This window comes from Pteropus alecto, unplaced genomic scaffold (genome assembly GCF_000325575.1).
Source record: "Pteropus alecto unplaced genomic scaffold, ASM32557v1 scaffold164, whole genome shotgun sequence".
Lineage (NCBI taxonomy): Eukaryota > Metazoa > Chordata > Mammalia > Chiroptera > Pteropodidae > Pteropus > Pteropus alecto.
Genome location: NW_006439568.1, coordinates 4,795,339 through 4,808,650, shown reverse-complemented (window position 1 = coordinate 4,808,650; position 13,312 = coordinate 4,795,339). Strand labels below are relative to the sequence as shown.

Below are 13,312 nucleotides of genomic sequence, written 5' to 3'. Positions count from 1 at the left end.
TAACAGTAATTTAAACAGCTGTACAAAACTCAGAGCCCTCAGCGCCTGCCCCGGCCCATCTATCCATCTTTTACGTAGCATTTTTCTAAAATAATATTTTCATTATCGGTCCTAACATCATGCTACTTTAGTGGATTCCTTCCTTTGGCCCATTGCATTAAGTCCAGCCTCTTCCACCTGGCTCTCAAAGTCCTCTCTGATCTTGTCCACTCTTTTTATGACACTAAAGCATGGAAACATCGAATGTTTCATTTGGACATATGGGGTATTCCTTGTTCCTTGTCCTCACATGAAAGGAATCGACATTTTGATTTCAAAAAAATTTTTTTTAATCACACATTCACTTTGTCTTTGATTTGGGTCTGGGCTAATTACTCCTTAAGGGAACATTCAGCAATAATGGTCTCAAACATTGAAATACCTTGTGGAAGTCATTGTGCTTGAGTCATATTTAGAACTTAGAAAGCCTGAGATACCTTATCTGCTCATTTCCTTTGAACAAGGAAGAACCTTTGATTTCAAAGGGAGTATTATTCATGGAGAAAATGTTTCAGTGGATCATTTTACCTTAAGTAGGTTGGAGTCATTGGAGTATATTTCTCTGTTTGATCAGCCCCATAAAAATGAGGGTTTGGAATCTTAGCCATGCTCTCCGAACTGTCTCTTAGGCCTTTGAGGCAGCAAAGGACTGGCAGCCACCTCTATGCAAATTGAAACATGTAACTGAGGACGGAGAGGCAAGAGTTCCAGGCTTCCAGAGGACAGTCATCTGGTGGTTTCCCTCAGCATGATTTTACTTGAGCCCAAAGAATATTAAGGTGCTTCTTTCAGCATTTAGAGGGCCGTATGTCTAACTGTGCTTTGTCTGCTGCAGGGTATCATCATACTAGTATATCATGCAAGTGCAAAAATGGATTGGTATTCTCTGATTTAAGGCCAACCTTCGTAAAATAATTAAATTCTATTTGTTGTTGTTAATCATATATCTTTATTGTCTTCTTCAAAGGAATTTGGGAGAAATTTTCTTTGATTTGTTAGACAACAGGAAACACTGGATATTTTATTTACTTTTTAGCCTGAAGATTAATATATTAAGACACATTATTATGTTGACCAAAACAAATTTTGGAAATCATATGTTAACAGGTCTATTTTCCAAGGATAGCCACTGGATTTTTTTTTTTTTTTCGTTCAGCCACCTCCTCCTTTAGTGAAAGTGATTGAAGATTTGCCTAAGAGTAAACTGACTTCTGGTGATCTTAAGATGAAAGTAACATCGGGAAGAGTACAACGGCCAGCAAAATCCAGGGAAAACCAAATACAAACTAGAATATTAAAACAAGACCTGACTGGCAAGGTTGACAATAAAGAGGTAAGAATATGTTATAATTAAACTTGTTTGTCGTGACTGCTGTAAATAAGTCTCATGCTTTCTAGGCCATCATCACTCTTCCCTCTCTTAGGAATTAGAGGAAAGTTATAGGAAGAGAAGAAAGTTGTAACTGAAATTATAATATCCCTTTTAAACTTTATAATACAAAATTAATACATGTTTATGGTTTTTTGAAAGTCAAAACAGGATAGAATTGCACTATCCAGTATGCTAGCCACTAGCCCCACGTGGCTGATGAGTACTTGAGACATGGCTGGTCTGCATTGAGATGTACTGCATCTGTGAAATGCACATCAGATATTGAAAACTTAGTATGACACAATGTAAGCTATCTTATTAATTAATAATTTTATGTCGATTATCATTAGAAGCCGTCATTTGTGGCTTACGTTATCTGTTTAGACGGTGCTGGTGTAGGAGGTTATAAAGGGGAAAAATAAAAGCATACGTTTCTTCCTTCCTGTTCCCTGGCCTACCCTTTCTCTCACTCCCCAGAGGTAACCGTTGTTAGCTGTTGTTGATATCCTTTTAGAAGTTTTCTGTGCTTATATAAATGTGTATATCTACATCAAAGTAACCATACTTTAGCACTGTTCTATATTTTGCTTTTATCACATAAGAGATTGAATATCTGTTTATATTAGCACATATAGTGCTACAACATTTGAAAAATATTTATTTGCATAGTATTGCATTTCTGCGTATACCTTCATTTATCTAACTAGTACTGTGCTGACCGGCATTTAGGTTATGTCGTTAAGTATGATGCGGTGGATATCCTTGTGCAATTACCTTTGGACATCTGCACAAGTGTATCTATAGAAGTAGAATTTTTAAGCGAGTGTGTGTGCATAAAAACTTTGATAGTAGTAGCCACATTATTCTTCAAAAAGAGTACCAATTGTACCAATTGGCCTTTTTGCATTGTTCGAGATGATCTGTTATCATGTGTGTGTGTAAGAGAAAGAGAGATTCACTCAAGAAAAACTTAGAAACAACCAAAATGTCCAATAGTAGGTAACTAATCATATACATATGGTAGAACTATATACTAGAAATATAGGAACATTTAAGAGAAAAGGGAAATAATTATAGTATGTTAAACATAAAAAGCAAACTACAAGAACTACATGCTTGGATGTCAGTTTGATTTAAGCAGAATATGAGTATCCGTGTATTCATTTTTAAAACCCCATAAGATACTAATAGCAGAATTACATTTGAATAAATCTGGGGGGTCGGGGGGGGGACACACCAAAGATGTAAAAATATTTCTTATTGTGTTGCGCTCTGCAGTTGGAAAGCCGCTGCACCTTTTCAGTTTTATGATTATGTCACTTACTGGTATTTTTTTCTTTACAGAATGAATTGTCAGATGGCTTAAACAAAAAGCGTTTACAAATCTTATTAAAAGGTTATGGTGAATATCCAACAAAATACAGGTATAATTTAAATTTGTTCATGTTAAATCAGTTTGTTTGTTTGTTTTTAGGCATGGCAACCCTTGGTTGACCTCACAGATTGCAAGGACCTTGTCAGCTTACAATCTTTTATTTTTTATTTTTTCATTTTTCACGCCTGCAGCACCTGGTCTTCCTAGGTGGTCTCTCATCCAAGTACTAACCAGGCCCGACACTGCTCAGCTTCCGGGATCAGACGGAATCAGGCCTTTTCAGGGTGGCATGGCCGTAGACTTTAAATCAGTTTGACTTCCCACATTTTTCTTGGTTAAAATTATATTTTCATTTCAGAATGTTCATCTGGCGCTCTCTGCTACAACTGCCTGAAAATCATACTGCATTTAGTAGCCTAATAGATAAGGGTATTCATGTGGCATTTCTCAACCTTCAGAAGAAATACCCCATCAAAAGTAGGAAACTACTCAGAGTGTTACAGAGGTATGTTCGGTATTTTGCAGCAATGCGTATCTCCCCCAAAATATTTATCATAAACAAATGAGAAAATAGTAATTTTATAGTGGATAAACTCAGCAGATAGTACCTTAACCAAGAGCTCAAATTTAAAATCACCAGTGATAAAACATCAGTATGTCGCATATCACTGTTGTGGTATTCTTGCCAAAGATTTATTACCTCAGTCTAATCATGCGAAAACATCAGACAAACCCAGACTGAGGGACAATCTATAAAATAACTATGTGGTATTCCTCAAAAATGTCAATGTCATAAAAGATAAGAGACTGAGGAACTCTCGTGGAAGAAACTGTGATGGTATAACAGATAAATGCTGTGTTGCATCCTGGATTGGTGAAATGAAAAAAAATGACATGCATAAAAATGATGTTAGTGAAAAACATGGTAAAATCTGAATGAAGTCTGTAATTTAGTTAATAGCCTTGTACTGATGTTAATTTCTTAGTGTTGATAATTGTACTGCATTTATCCAAGATGTTAACATGCGAGCAATTTGAGCGAAAGGTATAGAGGAACTCTCTACTATTGTTGAGAATTCTCTACTTTTGTAAGCTTAAAATTATTTCAAAACAAAAAGTTTAAAAACAAAAAAGGAAACCTTAAAAATATTAGAAATAAATGTAGGAGAATTATAATTCCAGAGTAATGCATGACATATTTCTTCTAAGCATGACAAAACCAGAAGAGACCAATATGACGATAGGTCTAGAAGGTAGAATTTTCATCAAATATACCTTCTACGTTGAATTTTTTTTCATGTGAATATATCGTTTATTCAGATAAGTTTTAATAATAAACTGTTTTCCCGTCTTTATTTCCTTATTTTATTTGCAGAACCCTATCTGCATTAGCTCACTGGTCTGCCATCTTTAGTGACACACCATATCTTCCGCTCTTAGCCTTTCCTTTTGTAAAATTATTCCAGAACAACCAACTCATCTGTTTTGAAGTCGTCGCTACTCTCATAAGTAAGTAAATAAGCATTAAGTGATGTAACCAAGAGTTCGTTCTTATATATTTTCCTACTGTCTTTGTAGCCTTGCGACATTTAACAATTCTGGTGCAAAACAATCAGATATAGAGCATAAAACAGAGTTTGAACATTTACACGTAAACCTTTTTATTTACAAGAAAATTTGGAGAGTTGCATTTTAGAAGATACTGTTACAGGCTGGATTTTGATAGTAAGAAGGAAGCAGATGCTTTACTTACTGAAAGTCAGTTATTATTCGTAGGATCGTAGTGAGTACTTAAAGCATTTAGCATACAGCGCCTACCTATCGTGGCGAGTGCTGGCTGCTGTCCTCATTCTCATACCCACAGCTAACATTTACTGAGAACTTTCTATGTGCCAGGTACCATTCTTAGTGTTTTGCCTTTATTAATTCATTTAACCCTTACGACAATCCTAGGAGGTAGATGTTATCACTAACCCCTTTTTATAGATGAGGAAACTGAGTTACAGAGAGCTTACGTTTCCAAGGTGAGCTTAATTGCAGAACAAGGATTTGACCCAGGCAGACTCTAACCCGTATTCCCCAGCCATTGTGTTTATTGTCAGCATCATCCTTTATGCTGAAATGTGAGTCATTTTTTTCATGTTAGTAAAATCAAGTCAGTTAAACAGTTAATAAACTGGATTCAAATTATAGATTGGATTAACAAAAATAACCGATTTTATACGTATTTTTAAATTACTTAAAGTGTTTTTCTTGTACAAAGGAGGAAGGAGACAAGCACTTGACTGTAACAATAAAATTCTGAAAAATGGAAATAAAAAGATCCAAGCATGCATATTGTGAATATTTTTTTTCTCTTTACACTTTTTTGTTTATTTTATTACACAGTATTTGCTTTGGTAAATTTTTACTGATGATTGGAGAAAATATAGGAGAATATACCCCCCAAAAAGAAAATTTATCGGTATTTCTTTTCCCCAGAGAAAATCTTTGATAATATATTAGTGAATTTCGTATAAGAGCATTTCCCCTAAATCATTAAATATTCTTGAAAAACATAATTTATTGCCTGCATAATGTAATATTTCATCTTATATGTGTACAATAAGTTAGTCACCAACTGCCAGACTTCTGAGTTTTTTCCTAATTTTTTCACACTTTAAGCTATTTTTTATTTTTGTAATCGTACTATTACTTAATATGCTATATACATTTCCTTTATTTTTATAAACTTTGTAAACATTTTATTGACTGTAATATTCCATAATGTGCATGCAGTAGTGTAATCTATTGGACATTTAGGTTGTCTCTAATTTTTACCTATTAAAAGTAACAATATTATAACTATCTTCTCATGCAAATATTTATAATGATTTCTTTTGCATCGATTTCCAGAATTGGTATTATTAGGTCATAAAATATGAATAATCTAATTGATTCTCCAAAAGGGTTGTACTAGTTTGCCCTCCCCATAACACTAAGAGTTTTAAAAGGAAAACAACAACAACAACAAAATGCCCTGTTTCCGGAATCAGGAATGCTTCAGGAAGGTTTGTTTAATCGTTTGTTTGTTTCTTGTTGACTGCTCTGAAGAAATCGGCAAGTTTCTATTAACCTAAGATACTGTATGAACATGATGGAATTTTAAAGGGTTATCTAGAATTTAAAGAGTTATCATGTTTTTTCTTGATTAATGGGCACATGCAGGACATGAATTGTGGATGCATTTAAGAATTGCAAAGTCCTTTGATAATACAGAAAGGTAAAGGTAAATTTTCCGTTTTTTTCTTCGTAGTCAATTGGTGTCAACACTGGTTTGAATACTTTCCTAATCCTCCTATCAATATTCTTAGTATGATAGAAAATGTTTTGGCATTTCACGACAAGGAACTGCTACAGCACTTCATAGATCATGATATAACTTCCCAGGTAAGAAGTATCAGGTTTTTAGAATAGCATGACTTATTTTGGAAGCTAACATCGGTTCTGATAGAAACAAACAAGATTTTCTTGAAAGACTCTAATAAAAAAATACTGCGATTGTGTTTTTAACAATATTTCATTCTTTTTCCTCATTAAACCGCTTTCCTGAAAGTCTATAAAGAAGGGTCCAAATTAAGGTAGTTCTTTTCATAATTACGTTTTTAATATAATGGTTTTAATATTAAGCTAAACCAAACGCAAGACAGTATTAGTGACGGCTGTTACAATTTTTCCCTAGAAAACTAATAACTTTTTTCTTCTTTATTTCAGCTGTATGCGTGGCCTCTTCTTGAAACTGTGTTCTCAGAAGTGCTGACAAGGGAGGAGTGGCTAAAATTATTCGACAATGTCTTTTCCAACCATCCTTCGTTCCTCCTGATGACCGTTGTAGCCTACAACGTATGTTCTCGGGCTCCTCTGCTCAACTGTAACTTTAAAGATGATTTTGAGGTAAGCTGCCTTGTTCTTAGGTAATGGTTCTCAAATGTCATTTAGTTCAGTTGAAAGGTTCATTTACTTGGTGAGTACCTATCGTACGTGAGGTACAGGTGCTAGGACATAGGAAGATAGTGGCGAGCAAGTGGTACCACATTTGCGCCTTCCTCGGTAGACAGTGTAATAGGCAGTTACAGCAGACTGTTAATCTTAAAATCATAGCTTCAGAAAAGAATCATAATATTGGAGTTTTGTGCTTTTTGCCTATATAAAGAATGTTTAACAGTTGGTAGTTGTTTATTCCGTGCCTGATCTTATCGGTGACCCATCTGGTCTGTGATCATCAGGGTGCTTATCCATATGCAGAATGGTAACTAGGAGAATTTTGAGATTTGGCAGGAAAGTGACTGAGGCAAGCCTTAGGGGCGGCTTTTAAACGGAGAGATGCTTTTGGTAGGATGACTTAAGTTGGGTATTTTTTGTTTGTTACTTACTTTGTGGTTCCTGTCAAATTAAACTTTATTTATTCTTCATGTTCACAAGATACACACATAGAACAAGAAAACATGGACACATTTCAGATATTTTTTAAAATCAAACTAATTTATCTTCGAAGGCTAATTTATTTTCGAATTTATTTCAGATTTTGAAGGTAAAAAATCCAGGTAGAAGATTTTGTTCCATTCTTCTCCTATTATACGTGAAGCCTTCATCTCGAGTTAAAATTTAAAAAGTATTATTTCAAAAGTTTATAATAAGGTTGTGAAATTTTTTTACATTTTGACAATATGAAATTGAATCATTTTAAAATTCGGGTTAAGAAAAACTTCAGTGAATTTGAAAAAAAAATCCTCTTGAAGATAAATTCACATTTACATTTTCAAACTCCTGTTTTAATTCTATCTTAACTTGCTTTGTTAGGTAAATCTTGATTTAAACACAAAATTTTCTTTCAGTATTTTTTTCACCATCGGAATAACCTGGATATAAGTGTTGTAATTCGAGAAGTTTATCATCTCATGGATACCACGCCTTCTGATATTCATCCGGACAGCATGCTCGATGTTTTTGTATCACTGACAAAAGGACAATATCCAGTATTTAACCAATATCCAAAGTTTATTGTGGACTATCAGACACAGGAACGAGAAAGAATAAGGAATGATGAATTGGATTACTTGAGAGAGAGGTAATCATGGAATAGTTCTACAATAGAAACAATCCGTTATAAATATAAATAAATTTGTTTATGAAAAATACATGTTAAGTATTTGTGTAAAATCAGAATTCAAAGGCTGAAAATATCTTTAAAGATATATAATTCTCACATAAAAAAGTAAAACGATTCTATTAATCGGGTATACATTTTGTGCTTTGGTTATTCTCGGATTTAAATTACTCATTTTCTTGTTTGCATTGTCATATAATAATAAATAGTATCTACTTAAGGCAGACAGTTGAGTCTATGCAAGCCGAAGTAGACCAGCAAAAAGTTGAAGATGAAGCTTGGATTCAAAAACAAGAACTGCTTCAGAAAGCTGAAGAAACGAGGAGAGAAATGCTCTTACAAGAGGAAGCGAGGGTCATACAGCAAAGACAGAGGTATGTTTTAGTCTGAAAAAGTCTGGACCTGTGAGTTAGTTGAATTTTTATTTTCTTTGAATTTTCATTATAGGAACAAAACTGTATGTAGTATTTACTCAGCTGCGGTATTTCCAGTAAGCAAATATGTAAGTTATTAAAAAGAAATCTGTGTACATACAACTTTTCAAAAAATTGGAATATAGTAAAATGTAATTCTAAAGCTGTCCCGAACATGATATAACTGTGCACTGATTATTCAGAAGTAATACAAGATCTAAGGCACTCTGGAGGACATTATTAGAAACATCATTCTACAGCGGGCAAAATGCTTTGTAATATAGTGCTGAATAAATCACTTTGAAATTGTATTTTAAACATATCTGTGTGACCTGAAAATTGAAGCATAAAACGGTTATCTCATTATGCATTTTATACTTTGGAGGACAGGGGAAGAAGTATTAAATGCTTTTTCAAAAGTAAGTTAATAAGGTAAAATGTGTAAATTAATTAAGATTAAGAGATGAGCGTTGAGACGAGCCTAATTGTTGGTAAACTCACTTCTTCTATACGTGTTTATTGATTCTTATGTTTGAGTAGTACTTTCTGAAACATTTCTGATGTAGGTTAAAGTGAATTACTGAACTGACCCACTAGCCTTTTACTAAAATTCTAAGAGAATAAGCATACGTAATCTTTGGTAACATTGGAGCATTTTTTTTGGCGTTCTTCATTCAGGTAAAGGATATCAATTGTATCGAGATGGTCTGAGTAGTGGACCTGTTAAGAACTTTTCAATATGAAAAGGAGAGCCAATTGCATGTGGACCACTTGTCATTTTTATAAATGTAGACTTATTTTGTAATTGGGCATCTTTATTTATATAGTATAAATACAGTTTTATTACAACGGCACTCATTAAATTGGGAAGGTAGACCAAAATAGATCGGCAGGCCTTTTATTGTTGCGAAACATATTTTTCCATTTAAATCTATATCGGGCAGTGTTTTTATTTGTTCCTCTTGATGTATTTTGTATTTAAGACTAGCTGCTGTCAAAAGGGAGCTGAAAGTAAAGGAAATACACTTACAAGATGCTGCAAGAAGGCGTTTTCTGAAGTTTCAGCAAGATCGACGTGAAATGGAACTAAGAAGACTGGATGATGAAATTGAGAGAAAGGTTTATTATTCTTAGTACTCGTATATTATCTCCACTTATTCTCATTTAAATGTAACTAACACCTTCAAGTTAGATATTACTTACTCCTGGAGTTCACAATGAATGCTAAATAATAGCCCTTTTAATTTTATTTTTTCCTTCAGCTTTTCTCACTTTCTTTTGTATTTCATTAATGGTTAAATATTTTAGAAATGTCAGGAAAATTAGTCAAATTGACTAGTGTCCCTGGTGACTATTTCTCTAATAATAGAAGTATTAATTAACCACTTAGTAAATTGTGAGGTGGGGAAATACTCTTCTTTAATATAACAGTTTATACATGGCCAGCATAAAAATTTTTCCATTATAAAATAATATGGAGTTAAAAATGGACCTTCTTTACTCTTTCCTTATTTCATTCCAAAAGATAAACTATTTTAAAAAATAGTTATATACGTTTGTGTAGTACCCCATTGTATGAATTGTCATAGTTTATTTAGCTAATCCTTCCCTGTTGGACATCTACGTTGCTTACCGTGTTTTGCCATACAAAACGGTGCTGGGTTGTACAGTCTCAGTACAAATCTTTGAGTATTTGCACACATACCTTTGTTGACTAAATCCCAAGGTATGCCAGATCGTCCTCCAAATAAGAACCCACTTAAGGTGTTTTAAGTGTATAAGAGTAGCCATTGCTTTGTCTATTCCTAAGCACACTGTTCAAGTGACAGCTTTGTAATATTTGTTAACTAGTAGGCCTAATTGCCACTATTAGTCTGCCTCTTCAGAGTTTCCTTCTGTATTTTCAAATGTTCATCATTTCAAATAGACTTTGACAATTTTATCACTTTTTCTCTGAATTCCCATCTGCCCTCCATCCTATTGGAATTTTTATTAGGATTGCATTGACTTTATAGAATAATTTACAGAGTTGCAAAACAACTTTTGGTAAAATCCTAAATATTTTTTAAGTATTTTTAATTCATCTGTATTAGAAATCTATTGTGTCTTTATAGCATGAGATAATACTTTTTTGTTTGAAACCAATTAATTTTAAATTGGTTTTTTAAATTAACGATCTTTTAAATTCTCTCATCTAGTAAATTAGGTTGATAATTTACTCTAACCTCTATTTTAAACTCTTTGAGAGAGTGGAAGGTAATTTTTTGGTCAAAGAATCCTATGAAATCCTTTCAGTGGTGTGATCTGGCCTCTTCCTACCCTTCCAGCCTCCTGTTCTTCCATGCCCCTGTTCTGACAGTGAGCCCTGATGCTGCTGAACTGCAAAAGTTTCTCTACTCACAGTTCAGGCACCAGCAGGAAAGACTGTTTGAGTCCAAAGTGACACATACAGGTGACTGCAGACATCTGTTAGCAGCAAGTAAAGGTGACCTGTGTTTGCTCTGGCACATAGCTGTTTGCGTGCCTGAAAAGGAATAAGTCAAAGAGCTTCTGTAATTGAAATTCCTAAAAGCATTTGCCATGCCAGACCTCTCCACCTATCAGCATTATTTCTGCTCTTGCTTTATAAACTCAACTATCCCCCCACCTTCGAGCTAGCTGCTTTCCCAGTAACCTTCTCAATTTGAACTGGCTGCCAGTTCGTTGATTTTTTGGCTCCATGGATACACGTCCCACCATATTGTCATTTTTACTCTTTGTTTCTCCTGTTAAAGGTATTTGATGATGTGTCTTACCTTTACAATATCTAACACTCTGCCTTACGAATGCAAGTAGTATTGCTGTTATTAAATATTTACTAAATAAATGAACGGGGTCAGATGTCTGGTAGGTTATAGTTTGTGTTGTTTTGTTTTTCTGAAACACGTTATTTTAACTCCTAAAAAATGGGGACTTTCAGCAGCCAAGTATTTAAGACAGTTCCTAAGATTTCCTATCTAAAGAGTGCTTTATCCAAACCTTCTAGTGTGTAGCAGTGAAAAGCTTACAAATAATCAGATTTTGCAGAAAGGTGAACTTTAAATTAACCAAGTCTAAGCAGGGCAAATACAGGTTAAACATGGAGTTACTACTTGCCAAACCAAGGTTATATAAGTACAGAAGTTTAATCAAAAAGAACACTAAATAAATGTTATATTTAAGAAAATTAACATTCTGTATTTTTATCCACCACAAATTTAAATTGCTCAAGTGTTTCTAACTCATAATATTGGCGAATGTAATATTGTAAGAACTGCCATCTGTTCTGCTAGTCTGGGTAGATGAGCATATGGTAATTGTGCTTTATTTTTTATAAAATTAAGCTTAACTTTAACTCAGATATTATTCCTAGATTCCACAGTGAATGTTAATATATTGTCAATTACTCTGGTTTCAAAAACCCCATACTTGTTATTTGAAATACGTTTAGTGGGTTTTTCAGATTATAAGATTACTGAATCTACTAAAAACAAAAATTATTTTGTAAATTTTTTAGGGGTATTCACAGTTTGTTGTTTGGCCACAGGTATATATGAGAGATCAAGAAATTGCTACTACAGTTAAAGACCTAGAAATGAGACATCTGGAACTTGAATCACAAAAAAGACTTTATGAGAAGGTACAAATCAGCTATTTTCATTATAAGACTATTTTCAACATAAGAAAAGTAGGGTTTGTACAAACTCTTTTTAGACTGTATTTATTCATAGTTATTTAATGTTCATTTTATTTGTTTATTTAAGCAAAAAAATAGTGTCACCCAGGATTATAAGGTAGCCAAAATATCTGAATGTACACAGTTTGTTGTAATTCTTTAATTCATGTTTCTCTTAGAACTTAGTTTAATCTGAAACACCAGATGTAAGCCCCAGATTTTGCCTCAGGACCTTCTACCAACTTACTGTGTTTTCCTATATCTATGTCATAGTGACTACAAAATTATCCCAATACTTCACAAGGACCTTATAAGGTAAATCAGGCAAGAGTTGTAAAGTACTTTAAATTTGAATTTTCTAGAATCAGCAAGTATCTACTTAGTGGATGTAATTCAGTTTCCAAGACACTAGAAAATTGGGAAAAGCGTTTTGTTACTCATTTATTAAATGTCAAAACCATAAGTTTTCACTTCATTCAACTCTCCTAAAGTAAGATTTTGAGTTTGAAATTAGTGGTAACTGCAAATATTTAACAGGTAACATACATATGATTGTTTGTTATTCATATTAAATAAGATTTAAAACACATAGCATTCATTCATACCTACAATACTTTTTAAGTTTCCACTCTGAACTTCTAGAATTGAGCCAGGGATTTAAGCTTTGACTAAGCCTCCTCTGGTTTTGATATATGCAATTCATTTGGATTAAGCTTCAGTTCACTTTTTACTGTCTTGTCTTTGGGGGAAGAGGGTGAGGTGATGGCACTAGTAAGTATGATTTCAGAATTCACAGAAAATTTGCAAGAAAAATACTAAGAACTTCCAAATTTTTTTTTCATATTTTCTAATATTAACATTTTGCTAAATTTGCATTATCTTTCTCTTTCTATCTATATACATAAACACACACACATTTTTCTGAACTGTTTAAGTTGCAGGCATGATGCCCCTTTGCCCCTAAATACTTCGTTGTATATTTACTAAAACCAAGGAATCCTCATTGCATAACCACATTACAGTTATCCAAGTTAACATATCTGTTGCGTGAACCTTATTCATGTATGACCAGTCGTCCTGAAAACATCTTTTAGAGCAAAAGAAAATCTCAGATAATCCTTTTTTTCAGTTCCAATCCTTTTAGATTGGAACCATTCCTGAGTCTGTCTTTATATTTTATGATATTAATATTTTTGCAGCATATAAGCCAGATATTTTGTAGACTGTCCCTCAACATTTGTCTATTGTTTCCTCATACTGTGCACTTCTGGCA

At 33.6% G+C, this 13,312-nt stretch overlaps 1 protein-coding gene and 1 pseudogene across 2 annotated transcripts in view; one reads left to right on the top strand and one right to left on the bottom strand.

The window, feature by feature from the left end:
* TBC1D31 (TBC1 domain family member 31) overlaps positions 1-13,312 on the top strand; it is a 49,333-nt gene that overhangs the window by 22,544 nt on the left and 13,477 nt on the right. For both annotated transcript variants that reach the window (XM_006916580.3, XM_006916579.3), the window contains exons 8-17: positions 1,196-1,372; positions 2,756-2,835; positions 3,145-3,291; positions 4,162-4,295; positions 6,082-6,215; positions 6,540-6,719; positions 7,661-7,893; positions 8,154-8,306; positions 9,329-9,464; positions 11,911-12,003. In XM_006916580.3, coding sequence (XP_006916642.1) covers positions 1,196-1,372; positions 2,756-2,835; positions 3,145-3,291; positions 4,162-4,295; positions 6,082-6,215; positions 6,540-6,719; positions 7,661-7,893; positions 8,154-8,306; positions 9,329-9,464; positions 11,911-12,003 — 1,467 coding nt within the window. The remainder of the gene's footprint in view (positions 1-1,195; positions 1,373-2,755; positions 2,836-3,144; positions 3,292-4,161; positions 4,296-6,081; positions 6,216-6,539; positions 6,720-7,660; positions 7,894-8,153; positions 8,307-9,328; positions 9,465-11,910; positions 12,004-13,312) is intronic.
* LOC112483683 lies at positions 2,969-3,087 on the bottom strand (annotated as a pseudogene).